Source organism: Salmo salar, chromosome 06 (genome assembly GCF_965601325.2).
Source record: "Salmo salar chromosome 06, fSalSal1, whole genome shotgun sequence".
In the NCBI taxonomy this organism is placed as follows: Eukaryota; Metazoa; Chordata; class Actinopteri; order Salmoniformes; family Salmonidae; genus Salmo; species Salmo salar.
The window spans coordinates 79,544,086-79,561,112 of NC_138296.1; the positions used below are offsets into that span (position 1 = coordinate 79,544,086).

The 17,027-nt window shown below is 42.5% G+C and overlaps 1 protein-coding gene across 1 annotated transcript in view; it reads right to left on the reverse strand.

Moving 5' to 3' along the window:
* The window catches only part of LOC106608084 (E3 ubiquitin-protein ligase pellino homolog 2), a 31,437-nt gene extending 19,302 nt beyond the window's left edge, over nucleotides 1–12,135 (reverse strand). Inside the window, exon 1 of the mRNA XM_014205786.3 lies at nucleotides 11,807–12,135. Within this exon, the coding sequence (XP_014061261.1) occupies nucleotides 11,807–11,883 (77 nt within the window). The 5' untranslated portion in view covers nucleotides 11,884–12,135. The remainder of the gene's footprint in view (nucleotides 1–11,806) is intronic.
* Between the last annotated feature and the right edge of the window lie 4,892 nt (nucleotides 12,136–17,027).

Here is a 17,027-nt window from a genome sequence, read left to right on the forward strand (position 1 = left end):
GAAGTTGCAACACAACTTTAGATCATTAGAACGCATTCGCCAAAAGCCACCTGAATGAATTTCTGCAAATATGTAAAGACCACGGGAGTCCTCTTACATTTTGAAACTTCTTCTGCAGCTTGCCTGCCAATGCATGCTTGTCCCAATCAAGCACCCAAGCTAACTGGCTAAAGTTGGCTAGCTTGCTAGCTAGCTAGCTACTTCCAGACACAAATGAGAGAACACCTTACTTTACTCGCCGTAGCAGAGCTGGTTAGCCTGTTAACATGTTTTCTAGAGCATTCCTGACTCACTATTACTTTTTTTTGTCTACGTTTACACCGGCCACATTCAGCGGGTGTTGCACATTCGTAAATTCATCAGTTGTTCTGCGCACTGGCACGCTCAGATGAGAGTGCTCTGAATCGGAGTAGATAACATATCTTTTGCACTTCCAAATTCACTCTGGCTAACTGCATAACAATCATTTAAGTTCTCGCTAGCTAACCAAATGACACCTGCATCTCTAGCTATATATAGCTACCGAAAAACGATATGAGGGGAAAAAGTAAGTCACTAACCCACTCCTCCAATGGCATGACATCCTCCTAACAGCTAGCTAACGTTAGGCTCTATGTTTTTATCTTGCTACATAAATAGATACCCTAGCCTATTAGCAACGGTATGACTGACTTATGATCATTGCCCTTGCTAGTTTGATTATATTGACATTCCCAGCCTTAGTTACATTTGTCGGTTTTTGTCCAGAATATTGAGTAAGTGCAACCCGAATGGAGGCAGCAAACAATGTACCAGCCCAGCTGTGATTTACAACCTCATAGCAATATTTTTGGGACTACCAAGAAATGTATTGGTGAATTATATTAATCATGCATTGAACTGCATCCATCTATTCTGCCAACAATGCTTAGTGTACGTCATGGAACGTTGAGTCAAATAGAACCTATTTTTAAAACCTCTTATAAAGTTGGTTTTGTAGCATAAACTGGGAATTGTATATTTTTGACTGATATGATTGTCTGTTTGTTCCATATCTGCAAAGTAGTTAAAACGCTGTCACTTCCACTTTAAACGTTAGGTCACCGGTTACTTTTTTTTGCAATGGGAAGTAATAGTTGTACATTTCGATTGGGAAATGCTCAATGGTTGTTTTTGTATTCTTATGATTGGCACCTAGTGGCTTATTATGTCCGAGTTTATGGACCGCTTATCCTTTAACATCATGCTGTATGTTACTGCTGTCTTTCCATTGGCCCTATGCAGTGGTGTAGGGAAAGGGGGATACCTAGTCAGCTGTAAAACTGAATGTATTCAACTGCAATGTGTCTTTCGCATTTAACCCAACCCCTCTGAATCAGAGGTGCGAGGGGCTGCCTTAATCGACAGCCACGTCGTCGGCACCCGGAGAACAGTGGGTTAACTGCCTTGCTCAGGGGCACAACGCCAGGCTGGAGAAGTGGGTATACTCAGATTTTGCCAAAAAGTTCCCAAATGGCCCGCCCAGCGAAGGAAAGGCACCCTGTGTGAAAATCCTATATTTTCCAATGTTTTAATATGAGTTTTTCCAGATTATTTTTTTTAATGCAAAAATTCGATGGTCTAAGTCAACAACAATGCTTAAATCACATTGTTGCTCCCTCCAGTAACCACAACACAACCGTTCCTTGATTATAACTGGTGGCTTTATTCTGTAGTTTAGTCAGAATTATCACCTTCCGTGAGAACTATAAAGTAAATGAAAATACAGTTAAGCACACTCTTACAACCTTCTTATCTTACGAGTGACTTATTAGCTTGGTATAACTCTGAAGTGCTTACATACATAAACAGTTTAGCCGGAGCTATAACAGTATCAGATTAAACACATGAATAAAGTAAAAATACCTCATTGGCTGCTTATTACAGAAGGGAGGAAATCAAACTTCACACTTATTATTCCTGGCATGAATTCACACTTCATCCTTAATTATTATAGCGTTACCATCCTAACACACACTTCAACCTTTACGAACTACACCCGATGACATGAAAACTTAGCTAACACAGCGCGGGATTGCCTTCCCTCCAAAGGTGTGTTGCTACAATAATGATCCCCGCTATAACAGTTATTAGCTACGTAGTTCCTGTCACGGTCGTCGTAATGGATGGACCAAGGCGCAGCGGGTATGTGAATGCTCATTTTTATTAAACACGAAACAAGAATACGATGAACGGACGACAAACAGTCTTGTAGGCTCACACAGCAATACAAAGAACAATCTCCCACAATCCCCAAAACAAACAAACTCCTAATTATAGGACCTTCAATCAGAGGCAACGATAACCAGCTGCCTCCAATTGAAGGCCCCAATCCCAAATACTAAACATAGAAATAAACACCCTAGAAACAGACATAGAACTGTACAACATAGAACTAAACCAAAAACCCCGGAAACATAAATAAAACGCCCCTCTACATACACACACACTCAAAACCATATAAAACAAATACCCCCTGCCACGTCCTGACCAAACTATAATAACAAATAACCCCTTTATTGGTCAGGACATGACAGTTCCGCTTGTCTTATCATTTCCCCCGCATAGCGAACACGTAAACAATTCAAACAAAAACAACGACATAGACTTACAGGTTAATTGTCAGTTACACACATCAATCTGATTTGGTGGGCCTGTTAGGGTCTGGCTCCCCAGTGGACGGGCCTCTGTCCACCCAGGCCCATCCATGTCTACGCCCCTGATGCAAACAGTGCATGATGACAATTGCACATCACAAATAACCAACACTTTGGACTAAACTTTTGAAATACCTGGTTTGCATACTCATTGTTGCCTTAGTTAACATTTACTGGTAGATATCTTAAATTGTAAACGTCTTTGCGACCCCACCAGCTACTGATGTCATTCTTCTGTGAGCCATCCATGCCAAAACCAGTTGAGCGCTGCACTTTCCTGCTGCATGCAGATGATATTCTGCTGAAACTAGGCTGTGTGCGGCACGCATGTGAATATATTTCACGTGCTTTGCGATTGTGTAGACTACGTTGGGCATGACTTCTCTACTGTACTACATACTTGATAAGTCGTATACCTCCACTACACTACTTTGTTACGCATCAGTAGGGGTTACGAAGTGAGTATACACAATGCCCATTGAAAAAAAAGTGGGTATATGGCTCCACTACACCACTGGCCCTTTGTGTTTTACAAAAAGTGCACTCTCCTATATGAGTGCGCTGGTATTACGGTTGCTGTCCTTTCAGAATCACCAACCTGTCACACACTGAAGGTCTATTAGGTTCGCCACTGAGCAAACATGTCTATAATAGATATTAAGGCTGTTAAGAGACTGTATTAATGTTTCAAGAAAGGAGTGTATATATTTGGCCTGGCGAAGCAGTTTTATGCGCTAACGGAATGGAAGCTGATAGAGTTTTTTTTACTCTGCTGGTCTCGGGAAGAAATTAGTACAAATGTATTCAAATCATATCTAATTTTATTAGCCACATGCGCCGAGGTGTAGACCATACAGTGAAATGCTTACTTACGAGTCCCTAACCAACAATGCAGTTAAAAAAAATATGAATAAGAAATAAAAGCAACAAGTAATTAAAGAGCAGCAGTAAAACAATAGCTAGACTATATACAGGTGGGTACCGGTACAGAGTCAATGTGCGGGGGCACCGGTTAGTTGAGGTAATATGTACATGTAGGTAGAGTTATTAAAGTGACTATGCATAGATGATAACAACAGAGAGTAGCAGCGTAAAAGAGGGGGGAGGGGGCAATGCAAATAGTCTGGGTGGCCATTTGATTAGATGTTCAGGAGTCTTATGGCTTGGGGGTAGAAGCAGTTAGAAGCCTCTTGGACCTAGACTTGGCGCTCCGGTACCGCTTGCCGTGTGGTAGCAGAGAGAACAGTCTATGACTAGGGTGGCTTGAGTCCTTGATCATTTTTAGGGCCTTTCTCTGACACCGCCTGGTATAGAGGTCCTGGATGGCAGGAAGCTTGGCCCCAGTGATGCTCTGGGCCGTACGCATTACCCTCTGTAGTGCCTTGTGGTCGGAGGCCGAGCAGTTGCCATACCAGGCATTGATGCAACCAGTCAAGATGCTCTCGATGGTGCAGCTGTAGAACCTTTACAGGATCTGAGGACCCATGCCAAATCTTTTCAGTCTCCTGAGAGGGAATAGGTTTTGTCATGCCCTCTTCACGACTGTCTTGGTGTGCTTGGACCATGTTAGTTTGTTGGTGATGTGGACACCAAGGAAGTTGAACCTGCTCCACTACAGCCCCGTCGATGAAAATGGGGGCGTGCTCTGTCCTCTTTTTCCTGTATTCCACAATCATCTCCTTTGTCTTGATCACGTTGAGGGTGAGGTTGTTGTCCTGGCACCACACGGCCAGGTCTTTGACCTCCTCCCTATAGGCTGTCTCGTTGTTGTCAAGGATCAGGCCTACCACTGTTGTGTCATCGGTAAACTTAATGATGGTGTTGGAGTCGTGCCTGGCCATGCAGTCATGAGTGAACAGGGAGTACAGGAGGTGACTGATCACGCACCCCTGAGGGGCCCCTGTGTTGAGAATTAGCGTGGCAGTTGTGTTGTTACCTACCCTTACCCCCTGGGGGCGGCCCGTCAGGAAGTTCAGGATCCAGTTGCAGAGGGAGGTGTTTAGTCCCAGGGTTCTTAGCTTATTGACGAGCTTTGAGGGCACTATGGTGTTGAACGCTGAGCTGTAGCCAATGAATAGCATCGTCACATAGATGTTCCTTTTGTCCAGGTGGGAAAGGGCCGTGTGGAGTGCAATAGAGATTGCATCATCTGTGGATCTGTTAGGGCGGTATGCAAATTGGAGTGGGTCTAGGGTTTCTGGGATAATGGTGTTGATATGAGCCATTACCAGCCTTTCAAAGCACTTCGTGGCTACTGACATGAGTGCTATGGGTCGGTCGTCATTTAGACAGGTTACCTTAGTGTTCTTGGACACAGAGACTATGGTGGTCTGCTTAAAACATGTTGGTATAACAGATTCAGACAGGGAGAGGTTGAAAATGTCAGTGAAGACACTTGCCAGTAGGTCAGCGCCTGCTCGCAGTACACGCCTTGGTAATCCATCTGGCCCTGCGGCCTTGTGAATGTTGACCTGTTTAAAGGTCTAACTCACATCGGCTGCGGAGAGCGTGATCACACAGTCGTCCGGAACAGCTGGTGCTCTCATGCTTGTTTCAGTGGTATTTGACTCGAAGCGAGCATAGAAGTAGTTTAGCTCGTCTGGTAGGCTCGTGTCACTGAGCAGCTCTCGACTGTGCTTCCCTTTGTAGTCTGTAATGGTTTGCAAGCCCTGCCACATCTGACGAGCGTCGGAGCCGGTGTAGTACGATTCAATCTTAGTCCTGTATTGACGCTTTTCCTGTTTGATGGTTCGTCGGAGGGCATAGCAGAATTTCTTATACGCTTCCGGGTTAGAGCCCCTGGCAGCTCTAGCCTTTAGCTCAGTGCGGATGTTGCCTGTAATCCATGGCTTTTGGTTGGGGTATGTACGTACGGTCACTGTGGGGACAACTTCGTCGATACACTTATTGATGAAGCCAATGACTGATGTGGTGTACTCCTCAATGCCATCGAAGGAATCCCGGAACATATTCCAGTCTGTGCTAGCAAAACAGTCCTGTAGCTTAGCATCTGCTTCATCTGACCAGTTTTTTATTGATCGAGTCACTGGTGCTTCCTGCTTTAATTTTTTCTTGTAAGCAGGAATCAGGAGGATGGAATTATGGTCAGATTTGCCAAATGGAGGGCGAGGGAGAGCTTTGTATGCGTCTCTGTGTGTGAAGTAAAGGTGGTCCAGAGTTTTTTCCTTCTGGTTGCACATTTAACATGCTGCTAAAAATTTCATAAGACGGATTTATGTTTCCCTGCATTAAAGTCCCCGGCTAGTAGGAGTTAAAAAGAGGATTCTGACAGTCCGTGGTGAGTAATCGCTGTTCTGATGTCCAGAAGTTATTTTCGGTCATAAGAGACGTTAGCAGCAACATTATGTACAAAATAAGTAAAAAAATAAGTTGCAAAGAAACAAACAAAAAAACACAATTGGTTAGGAATACGTAAAACGTCAGCCTTGTTCTCTGGAGCCATCTTGTCGACACTGAGACAAAACAGAGACACTCAATATGTGGTCTTGAGACCGGACTCGAGACCGTACTACTAAACAGCTTGAAACCAGTGTAATGTGTGATCTCCGTCTGGTCTTGGTCAGTACCCGTGCTGTTGCATTCTGTATGTTTTGCAGTTTACCAATGGCTTTCTTGAATACACCAGACAGGAGAGCATTACAGTAGTCAAGCTTGGTTGTAATAAAAGCATGGATGAGTCTCTCTGTTATCAGCTTGAGAGAGAAACGGACGCACCTAGGCTAGTGAAAATGTACACATGATGTCTGATAGCAACGAGGAGAGGGTTCTCTCAAGATTAAACTGCAGCTAGTTATTCAATATAGAGAATAGAGAAGAACATTCAGCATTTCATAGAACATCATTGGGTCTGGGGTGTGTGATGAATATTGTAAGAGTGTTGGGTCAGTAACCAAACGGTCGCTGGATCAAATCCCAGAGCCAGCAAGGTGGAAAAATCTGCCGTTCTGCCATTGAACAAGGTAGTTAAACCCCAACAACAACTGCTCCTTGGACGGCGATGACGTGGATGTCGATTAAGACAGCCCCTCCCACCTCTCTGATTCAGAGAGGTTGGGTTAAATGCATAAGACACATTTCGGTTTGAATGCATTCAGTTTTGCAACTGACTAGGTATCCCCTTTCCCTCTCACTAAATCATTACAGTGTAATTACAGGTCTATTCTCACTACAAAAGAGAGGAATATTCCGATAGCATTTCTGCAGAAGACTGGCTGTTTTCTCTCTGTCACTGTCTGTCTTTTAGCTACATCCAGTTAATCATTATTCAAGTGCCCATGATGGTCAGCAGCATATGTATGGATAGCATTGTCACGGGGGCTAGGTGGAGATTTGACCATACCACTAACACCTATCTATAATTACTAGACAATCTACAATTACTAGAGCTAGTAGTCAGTCAGTTTATTTTATTTTCAAATGAGTGGAACTACCATCTCCTTACATATTTTTTGCACTTTTTTGAGACAGTACTGAAACGAGAGGGGAAGACAGTCCAGTGTGAGAAGGGAGGATGCAAGGATTGAACCCCGGTCTCTGGAGGGGAAAAGCATAATGTGGTTACAGCTGGGAGCGTTAGTTAACTTCTTTGGGATAGGTGGCAGTATTTTCACGGCCGGTTAAAAAACGTACCCGATTTAATCTGGTTACTACTCCTGCCCAGGAACTAGAATATGCATATAATTAGTAGATTTGGACAGAGAACACTCTAAAGTTTCTAAAACTGTTTGAATGGTGTCTGTGAGTATAACAGAACTCATATGGCAGGCCAAAACCTGAGAAGATTCCATACAGGAAGTGCCCTGTCTGACAATTTGTTGTCCTTCTGTTGCATCTCTATCGAAAATACAGCATCTGTGCTGTAACGTGACATTTTCTAAGGCTTCCATTGGCTCTCTAAAGCCGCCAGAAAGTGGAATGGGGTGTCTGCTGTCTCTGGGCGAAGAACAGCAGGAGAATTTGTGAGTGATCAGCCTGGTGACAGTGACACTGGAGATGCGCGGTCATGAGACTACTCCATTTTTTTCTTTCAGCCTTTGAATGAATACAACGTTGCCCGGTTGGAATATTATTGCTATTTTACGAGAAATTTGATTTTACACAGCGTTTGACATGCTTCTAAGTACGCGCGTTACCCAACAAAACGGAGCTATTTGAATATAACTATGGATTATTTGGAACCAAAACAACATTTGTTGTTGAAGTAGAACTCCTGGGAGTGCATTCTGACGAAGAACAGCAAAGGTAATCCAATTTTTCTAATAGTAATTCTGAGTGTAGGTTGTCCCAAACTTGGTGGGTGTCAAAATAGCTAGCCGTGATGGCCGAGCTATGTACTCAGAATATTGCAAAATGTGCTTTCGCCGAAAAGCTATTTTAAAATCTGACACCGTGATTGCATAAAGGAGTTCTGTATGTATAATTCTTAAAATAATTGTTATGTATTTTGTGAACGTTTATCGTGAGTAATTTAGTAAATTCACCGGAAGTTTGCGGTGGGTGTGCTAGTTCTGAACATCACATGCTAATGTAAAAAGCTGGTTTTTGATATAAATATGAACTTGATTGAACAAAACATGCATGTATTGTATAACATAATGTCCTAGGAGTGTCATCTGATGAAGATCATCAAAGGTTAGTGCTGCATTTAGCTGTGGTTTGGGTTTATGTGACATATATGCTTGCTTGGAAAATGGCTGTGTGATTATTTGTGTCTATGTATTCTCCTGACATAATCTTATGTTTTGCTTTCGCTGTAAAGCCTTTTTGAAATCGGACAATGTGGTTAGATTAACGAGAGTCTTATCTTTAAAATGGTGTAAAATAGTTGATTGTTTGAGAAAATTGAATTGTGGTATTTTAGTTGGTTTTGTATTTCGCGCGGTGCGATGCCATTGGCTGTTGGCTAGGGGTTCCGCAGGCGGAACGTCTGTCCTCAACAGGTTAACACAAGACTGTATCAACCCCTAGCCCCTACCCTTATGTTGTGTTATCTGTGTAGGTCTGAGAGCATTGGAGAGGTACATGCAATATGCCAGAAGTTCCACCCTGGCCTATCAGAAGACAAGTGGTAGGCTAGATATATTAACCTAACGTAGCAGGCGTAAAAAGACGCCTGAATGGAGTCCCCACACTCATTTTTACCATGTCAGCTTGGGGATTCAATCTTGCAACCTTACGGTTAACTAGTCCAACGCTCTAACCACCTGCTTTACATTGCACTCCATGAGGAGCCTGCCTGTTACGCAAATGCAGTAAGAAGCCAAGGTAAGTTGCTAGCTAGCATTAAACTTATCTTATAAAAACTATCAATCAATCATAATCACTAGTTAACTACACATGGTTGATGATATTACTAGTTTATCTAGCCTGTCCTGCGTTGCATATAATCAATGCAGTGCGCATTCGTGAAAAAGGACTGTCGTTGCTCCAACATGTACCTAACCATAAACATCAATGTCTTTCTTAAAATCAATACACAAGTATATATTTTTAAACCTGCATATTTAGTTAATATTGCCTGCTAACATGAATTTCTTTTAACTAGGGAAAATGTGTCACTTCTCTTGCAACAGAGTCAGGGTATATGCAGCAGTTTGGGCCGCCTGGCTCGTTGCGAACTGTGTGAAGACTATTTCTTCCTAACAAAGACAGCCAACTTCGCCAAACGGGGGATGATTTAACAAAAGCGCATTTGAGAAAAAAGCACAATCGTTGCACGACTGTACCTAACCATAAACATCAACGCCTTTCTTAAAATCAATACACAGAAGTATATATTTTAAACCTGCATATTTAGCTAAAAGAAATCCAGGTTAGCAGGCAACATTAACCAGGTGAAATTGTGTCACTTCTCTTGCGTTCATTGCATGCAGAGTCAGGGTATATGCAACAGTTTGGGCCGCCTGGCTTGTTGCGAACTAATTTGCCCAAATTTTACGTAATTATGACATAACATTGAAGGTTGTGCAATGTAACAGGAATATTTAGACTTAGGGATGCCACCTGTTAGATAAAATACAGAACGGTTCCGTATTTCACTGAAAGAATAAACGTTCTGATTTCGAGATGATAGTTTCCAGATTCGACCATATTAATGACCTAAGGCTCATATTTCTGCGTGTTTATTATATTATAATTAAGTCTATGATTTGATATTTGATAGAGCAGTCTGACTGAGCGGTGGTAGGCACCAGCAAGCTCGTAAGCATTCATTCAAACAGTACTTTCTTGTGTTTTGCCAGCAGCTCTTCGCAATGCGTCAAGCATTGCGCTGTTTATGACTTCAAGCCTATCAACTCCCGAGATTAGGCTGGTGTAACGGATGTGAGATGGCTAGCTAGGTAGCGGGGTGCGCGCTAATAGCGTTTCAAACGTCACTCGCTCTGAGACTTGGGAGTAGTTGTTCCCCTTGCTCTGCATGGGTAACGCTGCTTCGATGGTGGCTGTTGTCGATGTGTTCCTGGTTCGAGCCCAGGTAGGAGCGAGGTGAGGGACGGAAGCTATACTGTTACACTGGCAATACTAAAGTGCCTATAAGAACATCCAATAGTCAAAGGTATATGAAATACAAATCGTATAGAGAGAAATAGTCCTATAATTCCTATAATAACTACAACCTAAAACTTCTTACCTGGGAATATTGAAGACTCATGTTAAAAGGAACCAACCAGCTTTCATATGTTCTCATGTTCTGTGCAAGGAATTTAAACGTTAGCTTTTTTACATGGCACATATTGCACTTTTACTTTCTTCTCCAACACTTTGTTTTTGCATTATTTAAACCAAATTGAACATATTTCATTATTTATTTGAGGCTAAATTGATTTTACTGATGAATTATATTAAGTTAAAATAAGTGTTCATTCAGTATTGTTGTAATTGTCATTATTACAAATACATATATTTTTTTAATCGGCCGATTAATCGGTAGCGGCTTTTTTGGTCCTCCAATAATTGGTATCGGCGTTGAAAAAGCATAATCGGTCGACCTCTAGTTCATACCTATCCAATCCTTTCAGATCTGTGCCAGGGTCAGGGCTAGGGGTTGATTTTAGATTGGGCAATGGTCTAGTCCAGGAGGGCTGCAGAGGGGAAGAGAGGGGCATTATGGGGTCACCACATCACAGGCGTGTATACAGGAAGCAGGACGGAAGTGTGGGTATAAGAGAGCGCATAAGAGAGTAGTTAACCCACTGATCCTCTGGACTATAGACTGAGCAGAGGTGGAAACGCTGAATGTCTGTCTCTCTCTTATGCACATCCTGTCTGGTATGTGTTGGGATAATATGTTTTCAGCCTACATGCAGGAGGCATTTGTGAATGCTCCAATAGGCCAATGTGTGTCTGTTGATTTAATTCCCCTATGTGAAACACGAAAGTGAGCTATATATATACACACATCAATGGTGGTGGCATATGTTAGGCTGAGTTTTATCGGTTGGTTTGGTTTCATCCAGTGTCCCACATTCTGCGATCTTCACAGATCCAGAATAGTATGACATCAGAGATTTTCAGCCTGAGCAATCGAGTGCTGATTTTACACCCACTCAGACATCCATTGAAAAAAAAGGCTACATTCTCCTTACTCATTTCAGTATGGGCTTATGATGATGAAATGTAACGTTAGTAGACTGCTTATTATAACTTATTATAACAATTATCTTCAGGCGCTGTTACAAAGTAACCACGTCCCCAGGCTATTGTGGTCAGCGCCTTTGGGCGAAAGTGTCGATTAGTTACAAAGTAACAATATGTTGTTGATGTAACCACCAGTGTATCAAATCTGTCCTAAAGTGTTACAAAGTTACTGTAACGTGTCCTTAGCGCTCGTTCTCCTGAAACGTCACAATAATTCTCCCACAATGTGTGGGGTAAATATGTTACAAAATAACAATAAGTTAACATTTTATGTACAGCACAGTAAATGATAACGTTTTTCTGTGTAGAACAAAACCAACCGAACTCAACTGCCTCACACGTCATCTTTTCCATTTTTTCGTAGTAGGCTAACATAGTAGACTGGTAGCCTAATTGCCCTACTACGACTATTAGCTCAGTTTCGATCCAGTGATATGAACTACAATTTATCGGTATAGCCTACCGTTACTCACCCCAATATGACCAACTCTCCGTATTTTACCGGGTCTTTAACGGGCACATCATCTTCGTCCTGGTTTGGTGAATTCATCAGACTGGCGCAAGCTTGCTCTTGTAAACCTTCGAGAGCGATAGTAGTGGAAAAAAGAAATAGGTTACACCTTTCAAACTATGAGGAAGTTACTTGAATGTTAGTTTATCCGAGTTTGGATAGAGGCAATTGTTCTTGTTCTTCGTTTTATTGTTTTAATTCCGTGAGCTACCATCTTTTGGAAAGATTGTTGCAAAGCTATCGATTAAAGGCCCGAGCGACACGAATCTGTTCTGTAGCAGAGAGTACAAAAACATCTCGCGGCAGGGAGTCGACTGACCCATTTCTTTACGGGGAAGGACAATAAACATCTCTATATTCAAAAATATATATAATACAGTCCCTATACGACCATAATAGTATTTATTTTCCATATGTATTATTATAAATAAGAAATACTGTGTGGGAATAAAACTGAAATACAATTTTGTGTTTTATGAGAATTATTCAGTGACCACAATCTCCCTTTGAAACCATTCAGAGTGATGAGGTCTTGATGAGACGCTTGCTACTGACTGTTATGTAAAATAAAAAGGCGGTTTCAAATTCTGGAGGAAAAACACTCGCTTTGTAGCCTAAGCCAATTTATACACATTTTTCAAAATTTACAGAAAAGCGTGAAGAATTGTTCAATGTCTCTGGTGCCAGTCATTATAAAGTATGACGTAATGAAACAGTTTGCCTGCTTCTCTAATTGACTATTTCGATTTCGTTAGGATTACATTTACATTTTAGTCATTTAGCAGATGCTCTTATCCAGAGCGACTTAGAGTTAGTGTATTCATCTTAAAATAGCTAGGTGGGACAACCACATATCACTGGCATAGAAAGTACATTTTGCCTCAATAAAGTAGCTGGGGGGAGGGGGTGTCGAGGCGAGGAGGAGGATGGATTATTTAAGAGACTGTTTGAAGAGGTAGGGTTTCAGATGTTTTCACAAGATTGTCAGGGACTGCTGTCCTAGCTTCAGGGGAAGCTGATTCCACCATTGGGGTGCCAGGACAAGGAATTGCTTGGACTGGGCTAAACGGGAGGGCCAAGAGACCTGATGTGGCAGAACGGAGTGCTCTGGTTGGGATGTAGGGTTTGAGCATAGCCTGAAGGTAGGGAGGGGCAGTTCCTTTTGCTGCTCCGTAGGTAAGCACCATGGTTTTGTAGTGGATGCGAACTTCGACTGGAAGCCAGTGGAGTGTGCGGAGGAGCGGGGTGACATGAGAGAACTTGGGAAGGTTGAAAAACAGGCGGGATAAGTTGCAGGGGTTTGATGGCACAAGCGGGGAGCCCAGCCAACAGCGAGTTGCAGTAGTCCAGACAGGAGAGGACAAGTGCCTGGACCTGCACCGCTTACTGTGTAATGTAGGGTCGTACTCTATGCATGAGGGCGGCAGCGTAGCCTAGTGGTTAGAGTGTTGGACTTGTAACCTTCCAAAAGGACAACCATCTCTTCAGCACTCCACCAATCAGGCCTTTATGGTTGAGTGGCCAGACGGAAGCCATTCTTCAGTAAATGGCACATGACAGCCCGCTTGGAGTTTGCCAAAAGGCACCTAAAGACTCTCAGACCATGAGAAACAAGATTCTCTGGTCTGATGAAACAAAGATTGAACTCTTTGGCCTGAATGTCAAGCGTCACGTCTGGAGGAAACCAGGTAAAAAAAATAGACTGCCTGGTTTCTATACCCATTCAGTCACAGGTCCAGTAGGGTCTAATCACTGCAACGAGCCATGCTGTCCTTCGTCTCTCCTTGTGTGTTGTTGTATTGCGCTCTATGACCAGGCAGAAAGTGAGCCGTGTGCTGCAGGTTTTGGATGAGACCCAGCCAACCGGGCCATGGTGTGCCACTATGTCTGTAAGGGTATATGTTTGGCCTCCACAAGGTCAGAGACTGGCTCTAAGGCTGAGGCATCACCTGTGGCTATGCTAGGGTTAGGTTGGGTTGCCAACTGGGATCAAACTCCTTCTGGTATGTCATCAAAGTCCTTCAGGTATGTCATCAAAGTCCTTCTGGTATGTCATCAAAGTCCTTCTGGTATGTCATCAAAGTCCTTCAGGCTTTAGCACTGTGTACATTTGACAGCATTCATTTCAGTCTGGCATTAGAAAAAATCTCCCAGAATAGCTCCACTGCTCCCTGGGAGGTAAAGGGGTAAAGGTAATTTCCAGGAGACTTGGAAACCCTATTCAGAGTGAAACGTCTAAATCTGCTGGTTTACAAGGGCCAGCCTGAGTCAAGGTGCTGGTCAGATGATCTGATCTACAAATCACTTAAACTTCTAAACAACTGGGGGTTGACTGGTCCTTATTATGGAAAGATTAGCTAATCTCAACAATGCTTACCTCTAGCATACCTTAGAGAACAAGCAGTATGACTTATGAATGAACTTGACTCTATGTAACCCTAACCACATCCTCATTTAGTGAAGTAGTAGGACACCATGTCTACAGTAAGCCTAATAAAAGGCTGGATTCACTGAAAAGGTTATTGTGGTTTCACTTTGTGGCTGGATAGTTTATGTAAAGCAAAAACAACCAGTTTACTTTATTTATCTACAAGTCGCTGTCACAGAGAGAGACTGTCTAGGAACCATATTTGGTGTGCTGATTTGAGATCTGACTGTGTGCCTTATTATCGTGATAGTGCGGAATGCATTACTCTCTGCTATCACTATGCAGCCTGCCGTTGATGCAGATTTATTTCAGTGCTAGAACAAGAGCACAGAACAGCCAGTACAGAGTTTGTTTTTGGAAACACACACATTTATATACACAGATATACAGACACATAAATGCACATACACAAAGCATACACTCACAACTACTAAATGTTTGAACTACCAGTTCCATAAGCACACATTTCCCTCATTCCCACTCTCACTGAAACATTCTTTCTTTCATACTGTCTCTCCCTCTCTCTTACACACACACACAGTAATTATGTCATGGCTCTGGAGAGAGGGGTGAAGTATTTGGGCTGCGGATCATGCTCCACATGCAGCATCAAGATGTTTCCTTGTCACGACTCCTACCGAAGGTAGCTCTCCTTCCTGCTCGGGTGGTGCTCGGCGGTCGTCGTCACCGGCCTACTAGCTGCCACTGATTCCCTTTTTCCCCCTTTCTGTTTATTGGTTTCACCTGTTTTGTGTTAGGCTGATTAGTCGGGTTATTTTAGCCAGTAGGCCCGCCCGCTCTGTGTGCGGGATTGTTTTGTGTTGCTACTGTGCACGCTTGTGTCTGACGTGTTTTCAGTTGTGGGTTTTCTCCGGACCGTTTCAGTCCCCAGTGTTTGGGGCATTTCTTTTGTGTGCACCCTGTATTTTTGTGGGGTGGCTTATGTTCGCCGTGTGTGCGAATAAAGCACTACCCTGTACTCTCTGCTTCCTGCGCCTGACTTCGCACCCACTACACCCAGAGCCTTACATTCCTGGTTGTGGTTAAGTTATCGGCTGCTAAGTCTGAGCTCAATGATGAATGTGACTTAATTTGGCAGACTATGGGAGAACACTCTCAAGTGCCAACAAAGCAAAGGTATTTAACAGTGCAGTGATCTAACCTCCTGTGTCTGGGGGCTCACTAGTCTAGTAAAGCTTTGAATGCTTTTGGCATTGTCTAAGGTAAAAAAAGGTGAAGGTGTGTGTGTTCCTTCACACTTTACATGATATGAGGGTTATATGCTAGGCAGTGCTTGACTGACTGAAATAGGTGTGGATAATCATTTTGAGTGCCGGTACTCTCTATATTTAGGTACAGGAACTCCACAACACTTTTGAGCTAATATTCTGTAAGAGGTGCAGAGACTTAAGCAGTAGAACATTTGAGGTGCTGGTACTCAGTTCTGGTGAGTTCCTGCCTGGGTCAAGCACTGGTTATATGTGTGTCAGTAGATCAGTTGATATGATATAGAGGGTTATATGTGTGTCAGTAGTTCAGTTGATATGATATAGAGGGTTATATGTGTCAGTAGTTCAGTTGATATGATATGGAGGGTTATATGTGTCAGTAGTTCAGTTGATATGATATAGAGGGTTATATGTGTGTCAGTAGTTCAGTTGATATGATATGAAGGGTTATATGTGTCAGTAGTTCAGTTGATATGATATAGAGGGTTATATGTGTCAGTAGTTCAGTTGATATGTTAGAGGGTTATATGTGTGTCAGTAGTTCAGTTGATATGATATAGAGGGTTATATGTGTGTCAGTAGTTCAGTTGATATGATATGGAGGGTTATATGTGTCAGTAGTTCAGTTGATATGATATAGAGGGTTATATGTGTCAGTAGTTCAGTTGATATGATAGAGGGTTATATGTGTGTCAGTAGTTCAGTTGATATGATATGGAGGGTTATATGTGTCAGTAGTTCAGTTGATATGATAGAGGGTTATATGTGTGTCAGTAGTTCAGTTGATGTTATACAGAGGGTTATACTTACAGTACCAGTCAACAGTTTGGACACACCTACTCATTCCAAGGTTTTTCTTTATTTTTACAATGTTCTACATTGTAGAATAACAGTGAAGACATCAACACTATGAAATAACACATATGGAATCATGTAGTAACCAAAAAAGCGTTAAACAAATCAAAATATATTTTATATTTGAGATTCTTCAAAGTAGCTACCCTTTGCCTTGAAGACAGCTTTTAACACTCTTGGAATCCTTGGAAGGTGTGTGTGTGTCCAGCAGGTGTACATAGCAGGTGTTTGAGCTCTTGGGAGGGAGGTTATTTAAGGATAACGTGTCTTGTTGACAGAGAGTGGAGTGACAGGCTATTTAAGGATGCAGTGTTAATGTGAGGGTCTGTCTGCGGCAAGTGTGTGTGTGTGTGTGTGTGTGTGTGTGTGTGTGTGTGTGTGTGTGTAGGATATGAGTCAGCTGATTATGCCGTTGCACATGGTCTTGCTGACCTTGCAGAATTCCTCTTAAACTCATCCAGATAATTGCAGTCGCTTTGCCAATTAACAAACAAACAACAGGATTGATATCTTGGATCAGAATCAAGTAATGTGTCTTTGATTGTTTTATTTTCGGATGTACTCAAGTGGATTAGAGAATGTCTGTGTGCTGTAGTAGAAGGGTTATTATCCCAGTAGGCCGGTGGGAGGAGTTTTTGGAGGACTGTCTGGAATAGAATTCAGTCAAACGT